This window comes from Cinclus cinclus, chromosome 19, assembly GCF_963662255.1.
Source record: "Cinclus cinclus chromosome 19, bCinCin1.1, whole genome shotgun sequence".
Lineage (NCBI taxonomy): Eukaryota > Metazoa > Chordata > Aves > Passeriformes > Cinclidae > Cinclus > Cinclus cinclus.
In genome coordinates, this window is record NC_085064.1 from 2,588,142 (window position 1) to 2,599,246 (window position 11,105).

General features: G+C 55.5%; 1 protein-coding gene across 1 annotated transcript; it reads right to left on the bottom strand.

The window, feature by feature from the left end:
- Positions 1-307: 307 nt before the first annotated feature.
- Positions 308-5,986, bottom strand: LHX3 (LIM homeobox 3). The gene is made up of 6 exons (XM_062505717.1): positions 5,917-5,986; positions 3,215-3,386; positions 2,818-3,020; positions 2,505-2,656; positions 2,246-2,417; positions 308-726 (listed from the first exon to the last, which is right to left on the bottom strand). The coding sequence occupies exons 1-6, from the start codon at positions 5,984-5,986 to the stop codon at positions 308-310; spliced, it is 1,188 nt and encodes a 395-aa protein (XP_062361701.1).
- Positions 5,987-11,105: the final 5,119 nt, after the last annotated feature.

Sequence of the window (11,105 nt, forward strand, 5' to 3'; positions counted from 1 at the left end):
AGTCCTTGCTTTGGAGAATGCACTGACAACAAAACGCAAAATACCTCATATCAAATCTGTAAAGCACAAGTCTTGGTGTTTGGTAAAGACACGAGAATCAGTTTGGTTTGGATGCTCCAGGTGCCAGCAGCTGCAGTGCCAGCTCCTTTGTCCACCATCCTCTGCCAGGGTCACCTCCAGAATCCCCTCTGCTCCCTCCACGCCCCGCTCGGCACTCAGGGCTCATCCCTCTGTCCTTTCCAAGAGCAGGTGGCGTTTAACAGCACCCAGTCCTTTCCCTTCCCACTGCCTGGGGGTGGCCCCTGTATCAAAACTGAGCGTGGTCGACCTCATCCAGCCATGAGGCCGGGCTGGCCGGGAAATCCGGGTACCCCCCGCTGCTGCCCGTGGAGAGGTCGGAGCTCGGTCCGTTCCCGGCCAGGACCCTCATGGGCTGGGGCACGCCTTGTCCGCTCTGTCCCATGATGGCCAAGCCGTTGTCTGGGTAAACCAAGCTGGAGATTAAGGGCTGGTGGCCTGGCAGTGCTTGCAGGGATGCTGGGGACGGGGGGATCCCGTAGGGGCTGCTGGAGCGCAGGTCGTGGTACTGGTCCTGAGCTGGGATCCCGCTGTGGTCCAGGGAGAAGCTCCCGTTGGTGCCAGCCTGCCTCCCCAGAGCAGGGGATGCTTCGTTGAGATTGCTGTAAATCCCGTTGGAATGGCTCATTTCGGACATGGAGGGCTCATCTGAAAGGGAAGAGGACTGGTTTTACTGGGAGAACAGTGCTGGGGTGGACTGGTTTTACTGGGAGAGCGGCGGTCACTCAGGAGCTCCTGCAAGCTCCGGGTATAAACAGATTAAAAGGATGGGAGCTGAGCAGCCACGCTCTTCCACTCGTAATTCCTTATTATTCCCATCCTTGTTGAGAGATCTTCATAGGCAGCCGCAGGATTATTATTTTTTTCTGAATACAAACATCTAATGGATCTTGGATTTTGAAAATATGCGTGAACAGTACATATTAAAATATAAGACTGTGATTTAAAAATAATTCTTTAAAGGGAAAGTTAATTCAATGTCTTTCCACCTTTTGTTTCCATGTCGTTTTGAGATTTATCTTGAATTTTTAGTATCACTTTTAGGAGCTGCCCGAACCAGTGCAAGATATTCCATTGCTCATGAAAAGAGATATTAAATTAAGGTATTTGTCTGCTCAGGAACCAGCTAATGAAATCACAGGAATACAGAATGTATTTATATGTCTTAAAAACACTCCTGAAAAATGAGCAATATTTTTAAAGTTCCCAGCAAAAATTGTTTGCATTCGTTAGGGGCTTTATGGACAGTGAGAGCTGCTCTGTTGCCTGGGATACAAACCTGTTTGTGGCATCGAGTTCTCAATAACTGTTCGACATTTTTTAGTTATTATTTATAGACTATTCATATTTAATGAGCAGATACACTGTGTGTATAAACAGACTCGAAAATCAAATAATTTTTAGGAGCACGGGAGAGGAGCTGAGATGAAAAAGTGCGTGTTTATATAAATACACAGTCTGTGTAAATATATACAGAGCTTTGCATTTCAGTTTCTCTCCCATTCCTAAAAACGATGCAAAAATTTGGGATGGAGCTCTGGGCTGGAGTTGGGGTTGTGTAGAACATGTCCCTGCAAATGTCACCTGGCCCAGGGCCCTGTCCCTGTGGGTCTGGAGACTGCGGGGTGAGGCTGTGCAGGACCAGAGCTGCTGTTGGTCTGTCCTGGGTTTGTCACCAGAAATCTCAGCTCCAAAAAAGGGACACTGCTGCAGAAGCCACCTAACATGCAACAATTTCCCTTTTGCTGCACAGGTACAGCTCCCACAGGAATGAGGAGTCCTAGCGAGCAACTGCACAAATAAAACCATCCCTAAATAAGACCATAAAAAATTATATGTATATCACACTCGTTTTCCTATAGAAACATTCAGTGGTTCTGGGCTTCCCGGCTTTTGTATTTCCAAGAATCCCTTGAAAAGGCCGTGTCTGATAGCGGCTCTGACACTGCAGTGCCTGCCCGGGGAGTTCTCCCTGCTCATCCCACAGTTTTTGGGCCCCCGCGGTTCCTCGGCTCCGGTTCCCCCCGCGCTGAATCCCGCGGCTCTGCCGCTTGGTTTCACGCACGGTTTTACCGCTGACAATTCTGTCACGGCACCGAGGGGGCTGAAAGCAGCCGGGACACGGCCGCAGCTTTGCGGGGAGGACACAGCCCGAGCCCGGACCGACCTGTGAAAGAAACCTCGGCATCGCTGTCGGGCCCCTCCTCCTGGATGCTGTCCTTGTCGGACTTGGATGTCCCCCGGGATCGCTTCATGTTCCTGAAGTACTGCCCCCACCTCTGCCTCCCCGCGTCCTTCTTCAGCCTTTTCTCCTTGGCCCTGCGGTTCTGGAACCAGACCTGCGAGCGGGGCACACCGGGGAGCTCCGTGCCTGCGGGGCCGCCCCCCGCCCGCCGCCCCCGGCCCGCTCCGGACCCCGCTCTCACCTGCACCACCCGCATGTCCAGCCCCGTCTCCGACGAAAGCTGCTCCCGGACGTGCCGGGCCGGTTTGGGCGAGTTGTTGTAAGCGTTTTTTAGGGTCTCCAGCTGCTTGGCGGTGATGGTGGTGCGGGGCCTCTTGGCCGTGGACTCAGCCTCTGCGGACACGGGGCGAAGTGGGGGCGAAGTTACCACGGGGCGGACCCGGGACCCCGGACCCTCCCCGGGCTCTCCCGGCTCCCTCCCGCCCGCTGTGCGAGCCTGTCCCGGAGGGCAGGAGCGCCCTGCTGTCCCCAGGAAGGGACAGGGCAAGGGGTACCTCTCTGTTTGGCCGTCTCGTAGTCCGCCTTGCAGACCAGCCTGCTGTCCTCCATGAGGTAGAACTCGTCGCCGGTGGCCAGCTGCCGCTTGCAGACGATGCAGGCGAAGCAGTGCAGGTGGTAAACGAAGTCCTGTGCCCGGCGCACCACCTGGGTCGGGGGGATGCCCTGCTGGCAGGCGGCACACTTCGTCCCGAAGCGCCTGAGCAGGGGGGACAAGCGGCGGCCGCTGAGCCGGGGGAGGCCGGGCACGGTCCCGGCCGGACCCGGCGCTGTCCCGGTGTCGCTGTCCCGGTGTCGCTGTCCCGGTGTCGCTGTCCCGGTGCTGAACCCCGAACGCGCCCGTGCTGTGACACCCACCCGGCCCCCGTCCCTTCCCGTGCCGTCCCCACTCACTTGAAGAAATCTTCCTTGCAGTAGACGCCGTCCCCGCGGCTGAAGCACTTCTCGGCCAGCTGCGTCTGGCAGTCGGAGCATTTCAGGCACTTGCTGTGCCAGTGCCGGTCCAGGACTTTGAGGATGAACCTGTCCACGATGTGCTGGTTGCAGCCGGCGCACAGCGGGATCTCTGCGGGGAGGCAGCCCCGGTCAGCCCCGGCGGCCCCTCCGCCTCCTCGACCGGCCCGGCCCGGGGCTGCTGCCGACCGACGGCGGACCCGGGGGTGGCCCGAGGAACGGCACGAAAAAAATCATTATTCGTTCAAATTCGTTGTCGCCGCTTCGCGGAGAGCAGCGAGCTCCCGCACCGAGCGCACTCCGGGAGAAGCGGCCGGGAGATCCGGCCGGGAGAACCGGGATAAACAAGAAGGAAAGTGATGGAAACGGAATTAACCCCCCGAGCGAGCCGCCGGCAAAGCTGTAATTATCCCAGGATCTTTTTCCTTTTCTTAAAAAAAAAGGAACTTTCCTAAACTTCCAAAATTCACCTGCGAGCAACTGCGGGGTAGCCCGAATGAAAGAAACTACTAAAAAATACAAGAATTGCACTGAAAATAAAAACACACGGCAGTCTTGTCCCGTCCCCCTCAAGATACCGAGAGAGATCATACCGAGAGAAATAGATAAGGATACAGTTATGGAGAAATAGAGATATAAAAATAAACAGATACAGCAGTTAGAGAGTGAAATGTACAGATATACAGACACAAATACACAGATTTCAGTATACAGGTATAGATAGAAATAAGTAAGTGAAAATATGGATATGAGGTACATAAATACAGATATATCGATATAAATATAGGCGGAGAGATGTATGACAGGGCTGTACAGAAACAGATAGATACGGACACGGGAGTATTTCTATGCAGAGATAATTATCCGTAGAGCTACGGAGCTGGATCGCAGTGCACAGGGGTAAGAATTGGACTTAATAATCGTTATCCTTAACAATTCACCCCGTCCAAACAAACAACCCCAACAGCGGCAGCGCTAAAGGCAGCGGCTCCGGCCAGGACAGAGCTCCGGCACCGGCAGCGGGCGAACAAATCCCGCAATGTCCCGGTCCAGCCCGGCCCGCGGCTCTTACGCTGCATGGCGATCCGCGGCAGCTCCGCTCCCTCAGGAGGGCCGCGGGCTCTGGAGCATCTTCCGCGGGGCGCGGGGGCCGCTCTCCCCCCGCCGGACACCCCCCCCAAAATCACGGCGGCTGCTGTCCCCCGCTCCGACCGCTGCCACCCCCGCGCCGCCGGGGATTTAATTCGCTAAAGCGGGTTATTTTTAGGTGCCGGTCTGAAGCGCCGGGCAGGGCATGGCGGTGAGCTGTATTTAATCCCCCCCCCCCCCGCCCCCGGCACATCCCCTCCCGCCGCCCCTTCCCGGCTGCGCTCGGCGGGAGGGACGCGGCTCCTCCGGGCCGCTCGGGAACGAGCCCCGACGGGGCCGGCGGCGGGCGGGGGTCGCAGCGCCGGCCGCTGGCCCGAACTCGTTGTGAGCCGCGATTTTCAGCCGGTCTGGGCAAAGCACCCCGCGGTTCGGTCCCCCCCCTCGGCCACGGTAAGCCCCGCCGAGCCCTTCCCCGACGGAGCCGAGGACCGCGGGGCCGTGAACGGCATCGTGTCCTGCGGGAAAACGGTGTTTTCGTCCTTCGTTCTACCGGGGGCTCCATTTCGGCGGTGTCGCCTCCGCCCCTGGAGAGCACAAGCAGCTCCCAGCTGCCGGGTGAAACGCGCAGCTGCCGCGATGTGAGCACCGCGGAGAGCCCACGGGGACGGCCACGGAGAAGCGAACCGGGCTAGAACCAGGGGCACCGGCCCGTTCACGGCGGCTGCGGGGCTGCGCGGTCGGTCCCGCTCACGGTGTCACCTCTAATCCCGCACATCGGCGGAGCCCCGGCCCCGGTTCGTCGTTGAATTTTATTTTTTTTTTTTAAGCCACATCGACCGCTCCCGATGTTGGCAAGAACCGGGACGGCCCCGTTCCAGGACCGGACCCGCTGTCCCGAACCGCGCTCTGCCTCTCCCGTTGAGCCCCGGAGCCCCGGCCACGCCGGGGGAGCGCAGCCCGGTTCTCCCCGCCCCGACAGGGCTGGCCCCGTTCGTTCAACGAACGTCTAAGAGAAGAATTAACGGAGTTTTTCTAAAGTGGGGAAAAAGCCCCGTGGGAGCCGGGCAGGCGGGCGAGGGTAGCTCCCGCAGTCGGAGGGAACCGTCGGGCGGTAGGAAGTCCCCGTTTCATCCCTGTTCTCGTTGAGCAGGGAGCCGTGGGAGCCCGGGGCAGGAGGCACCGCTCCGCCGGGCTGGGCAGAGCTCCCGTTAGCGCGGGGCAGCCGCCGCCTTTCCCCGGGATCGGGGGAAGCCCCAGGCCGGACCCGACGGGACCCAAACGACACCGGGAGCAGCCGCGGGGCCGGCAGCGTACGGGGGGCAGCGAGGGGAGCTCTGATATCGGGGACGAGGCAGGTGAGAACGAGAGAGAGCGCGGGGCGTGCGGGACGGCCCGGGACGGATCCCCCGATACCGTCGGGCCGCCCTTCCCCGCAGCCGGCCCCGACGGCGCCCCCGGGAACGCGGAACCGGCACAGACGGAGCCCGGCGCTCCCAGAGCATCCGCCGGTGCCTCCGCGGGGGGATGCGGAGATCTGCGCGCCTCCCCCTCACCTGGGCTCCGCGGGAAGGGGCAGAGCTCCGCTGCCTTCTCCGAACCGGCGCGGACCCGCTCCAGCAGCATCGCGGCCTCCGTGGGCGCCGTCCGAAGTGCGCGGGTGGCTGCGGAGGAGTGGCGGAGCGGCGCGGAGGGGCGCGCAGGGAGCGGCGCGGGGCTGGGCGGAGCGGGGGGGCGCGGGGGGCGGGCCGGGGGCGGCACCGGGCCGCAGCTGGGCCGCGGTTCACCGCCGGGCTCTTTAGCATCACAAAAGCGGCGGGGGAAGCGCTGGCTACTCCGCCCCACGCGTGGCCGCGCCCGACTCGTGGGCTCGGGCTGCAGCCGCCCACTATCGGGACCAAAGAAGCCCCGGGACCCCCGCACGAAAGGGGTCGGGGGAGCCGCCGTCGGGGGGATCCTCCGCCCGGGCCCGGCTGTCCCCCCGGCCGCCCCCGAGCCCCGATTTCGTTTGTCCCCTCGCGGAGCGGCTCCCCCGACGCCGCCCGTGGGCAGCGGGGGCGGCTCTTTCCCCGCCGCTAATTAATTAACGAACGCGGAGGGGGAGTGGGAGTCTGCCCCGGGGAGGTTAATTGCGCTAATTGAAGACGGGGCGGACGCGGACGGAGTGTGTGTGCGCGGAACACGTGGGGATGTGCGGGAGCGCGGGTGCGAGGTGCGCGTTCCCCACGGGTGCAGGTGTGCTCTGCTCCATCGCACCTCGCGTTTCCGCCTGTGCGGAGCTGTCGGTGCGGCCTCAGGGCCGTGTTTGTCTGGGAAGAGCCCCGTGCGTGTGCGCACCGCTTGCCGCAGGCAGCCGGAGCTGATAATTGTGGTTGTTACTGCGAGCCCGTTAATCCCCTGAATCCCTTTACCTCCTGCTCGCAGGGGATTACAAATTAATAAAAGCAGCTTAGGGGCGGGAGCCTCGAAACTCGCATATGCTCCTGCCGACGGTAGCTCCGGGACTTTCGCCCTCTCCTAGGGGCGGCCGTGGAGCCCTCGGCGAGCCCCCGACCACGAGGCACCCACCCCGGGGTGCCAGACCATCCTCCCCTCCTCCGGGTCCTGCGGGGCAGAGGGGCGGGTCAGGGCTGTCCCCTGGGATGGCTCATCTGGACGGGGACAGGCTCCAGTCTGCGGGACAGCTCAGCCTTGTGTGCCTGGGAAATGCAGGGAGACGCTTTGGGGGCCACCAGGATTGGGGTCCCCAAATGAAGTATCCCAGGAATGTCAGGCGGGAGTTGGGCTCCAGGTCCTGCCCGAGTGTGACCAATTCCGTGCTGCAGTGACACCGGGTGCCACCTGCATGGACACCTGGCTCTCCCCAGGGCCATGAACTTCTGGGGGCAGCTGATGACCCACACGGTCCCTTTTAAGCTCGGTTTTTAAGTGGATTTTTAGTCTGAGCCTCTAAGGAAGCGCTTTAAGCAAACCTGTGAGTGGTGGTGCCGGGTACAGGACAGGGGTGGGACAGCTGTGGCCGGGGAGGAGGGAGGGCAGGGTCTGTGTCCCACTCAGGACAGGGGAAGGGGCTGTGTCCCACTCAGGACAGGGAGCAGGGGCTGTGTCCCACTCAGGACAGGGGAAGGGGCTGTGTCCCACTCAGGACAGGGGGCAGAGGCTGTGTCCCACTCAGGACGGGGGGAAGGGTCTGTGTCCCACTCAGGACAGGGGGAAGGGTCTGTGTCCCACTCAGGACAGGGGAAAGGGGCTGTGTCCCACTCAGGACAGGGGGAAGGGTCTGTGTCCCACTCAGGACAGGGGAAGGGTCTGTGTCCCACTCAGGACAGGGGAAAGGGGCTGTGTCCCACTCAGGACAGGGGGCAGAGGCTGTGTCCCACTCAGGACAGGGGAAAGGGGCTGTGTCCCACTCAGGACCCTCAGTGGCACCTGCCAGCCCCGTGGTCTCCCACACTGTGACATCCAGGACCCCACAAATCCCTTGTGCTGATCTCTCCCTGCACACCCTCCCATGTCCTCCTGCTCAGGGTGCAGCAGGCACCACACCTGCCCGTGTCCTCACTTGGGCTTCTGCCATTAATAAAAAAACCCCAAAACATTAATAAAAAACAACCCACTCAAAACATTTATTTCTTCCTGGTTTATTTTCTCTTCCCTCTTTCAATTCCTTAGAAGCTCCTGAGAAGTCTGGGTTTAAAAATACACCTCCCCAAGATGATGGATCTGGTTTATCATGGAAATGTTCGTGAGCTGTCCTGGCAATAGAGTTCAGCTCAAAACAATTTGCAAACACAGGTAAAGAGCACAAATGCATCCACTTTGTCCAAACGTTTGCAGTTTATTTCAAACAAGCACATTAATTTACAATTTTGTACAAAACAGTCACTTTTCCTTCCAGGAGAGGAATGAGACAGTAAAAACCAAACCCAACCCAACCAGAACAGACTTGGAAATGTCAAGTTACTGACTTCAAATAAATAGAACATTTAAATTACTGAAATAGTATTGTCACTATTTTCAACACCTCATGTGCAACACCACACCTGGGACCTTTGCTTCTATCCAGTTCTGTGCAGGAACAGCAGGATGGATGCACTGCTGGAAACAGAAAATCAGGAGCTCTCACAAATAATTTCATCAGGTTTCTTTAGTACTTGCAGCTTTCGTCTCTCCTGGCATATTCTACTCCTTTTATTTTAATATTTCCTATTTGAAAACATCCTGAGAGCAAAGAAAGCTCCCTGAATTACAAAGGGCCAAGTGACTGACCCCAGCACAGCACCATTCCCACAGGGAAGTGGCATTGCAGGAACCTCTGTGGACAACACACCACACAAATAAACCCTCCAAGACCGAGGAGGTAGTGCTTGGAGGCAATTTTAAAATCAGAAACACTTTCCTGGCAGCATCACCCATCCCCCAGCACAGACTGTATCATTACAGAGACATAAAATGGTGTAATTTTTCATTAGAAAGACAGAAAATAAATCCAAGCAAACCAAGGTTTACTCAAGTGAATTCCACGTCAAGAAAACCTTCCCAGATGAGAACACTGAAGTAAAAGATTTGGTTGGTTCACTGGCAAGAGCTGGAGCACCACCATGGACGAGTAACATCCTAGTTTCATTGATTTCATACTTTTATACTCTGAAGAGACAAAAAAAAAAAAATCCACTGAAGCTTGAGTATTGATTAATTTTGTTGTGTTTGCAGCAGGGTCACAGCAATGTGGAATTTAAATGTGTGTAGCAAAATCCCCAAACTTTATTCCAAACCCACATCTGCTGGCTTTTTTTTTTTTTTTAATGGAAAAATCATCCACACAAACCTCCAAGGCCTTTTGCTTATATGTGCAGATGAAAATGAGCAGAATGAGTCAAAGCTTATAAAACCAGGTCTGTGTATTTATTAGAATTCTAAACAACAGCAGTAACGACTGAATTTCAACTTGACAATGTGCAATACTGACAGCAGGAATGAACTGGCCCAATTTTCCACATCCAACATTGCTGTGCTGGGTTAGGTTTTCCTGGTTTGGATTTTCTTGTAAAGCTAAGTGTCCTTGCTGGTGGGCTGAGAACACCTGCCCAGATTAGGCCACCCCAAAGTTACCTGATTTTCAAAACTCAAGGTGGAATTTCCAGGTTTTCCTCTGAATGAGCCTCACCCTGGGACCTCTCACTGGATTCCAATCCAGACCAAGGGCCCTGAGGAGCCTGGACCCCTTTCCCCTACCATCACTCTTGTGCTTACAGGGTGTTTGAACAGCCAAGTCCAGCCCCAAAAAGTTGTTCCTCTATGTGGGTGTTATTTTGATAAAATTATGCTACAAGAGACAGTGAATCTTTGCAGCTCAATTCTGTCATTCCTACTGGATACTGCAGAGACAAGTCAGAAATACTCAATTTTGTGAACAGCCAATATCTGATTGTGGAAAAAAAAATAACCCTGTGGAGTTTTTGTACTTTTTTGTCGCCAGGTTTCAAACTTTCTATGCTGGGGCTTCTGAGGGAAATCAGAGGAGGACACACCAATGGTATAAATCCAGGGAATTGGCTGGGGACTCCTTAGTCCTTCTCATGTAACAGAGGAGCCAGCAAACATTCAATTAAATTGAAAGATGCAAATGTAGAATTGAAAGGAAAAGCCTTTTTATATAACATAATTAATCTGGAGAATTCACTGCCACGAGAAAACATTGAGGCCAAAACCTATTAGGATTAACTAAAGATTAGGTAATGGATAACTAGAACATGCTCAATTACATTGGATAGGATTATAAACTTCACTATCCAGGACGTGAATTATCCCCCCCAGCCAGGATCACAGCAACTCCTACTCCCAAGGATGATTTTGTAATGTTTTCATGGTTCCTTCTCACTGCTGCTCCAAGGACCTCACACTGAGCTGTAGAGGGAACTGTCACATCCCAGAACAGCTCTGAGCCTCACCCATTAGAGAGCTGGAAATACCAAGGGAAGTGTCAATTGTTCTCTTGTGATGGAGAAATTCAACGGAAGAGATTCAGTATTTGTAGATTTTCCAATTTGTTCTGCCATGGTAACACAAATCTTGCTGTCCTTCACTAAAAACATTGTTTTCCTTTCATAAAGTTCATCAGGATTTGTTTCCACCTGGATAACACCGTAACTACTTGGCAATCAGAATCAGGCTGCTAATTGTGCCCCAAAACTCTCATCCTAATGATGGCACACACACATCCTTGGCTGGAATTCACCAGAGAATGGATGAATGACTTGAACATGGAATGCTTCTTACTTTAAATATGTAAATAATGTTTCAGAAAGTCACAGAGGCTTAGAATTGATTTAATCAGAAGAAAACTCTTGTTTCCTGAAAAAAACCCATCAGAATTGCTGCTTCTCCCAGTGAAGCAGCCAAGGTACCATTCAGAGGAACCGTTCAGCACTCAGGGAGGTGAAATCAGCTCTGGCTGAATTACAAAAACAAAAACAAACAAACACCTGACTTGAAAATACACAAAACAATATCCAATTTCCTTCTCCAGCAGGCACAGTGGATTGCATAATGCAATGTTTACTCTGGAAATGAGTAAAGGATGTTGGTGGGAAGCAATGGAAAAATCTAAACTGCCAAATGCAACGCTCCCAGGTGAGGACATTGACGTGGCCTTGGGCAAAGCCTGGGGATCTCAAGGCCAGCTCCACCTGCTCAGCTGAACACCTGGGAAAAGCCTCGGGAAGAAAAGGCTCTGAAACAAGGA

Bases quoted from the DNA above. Each gene is read 5' to 3' on its own strand.
- LHX3 (XM_062505717.1), bottom strand. From the start codon at position 5,986: ATGCTGCTGGAGCGGGTCCGCGCCGGTTCGGAGAAGGCAGCGGAGCTC. The intron at 3,021-3,214 runs GTGAGTGGGGAC...CCCCCTGCTCAG, and splicing joins TGCAAGGAAGATTTCTTCAA to GCGCTTCGGGACGAAGTGTG. The intron at 2,418-2,504 runs GTGAGAGCGGGG...CCCCGCTCGCAG, and splicing joins TGGACATGCGGGTGGTGCAG to GTCTGGTTCCAGAACCGCAG.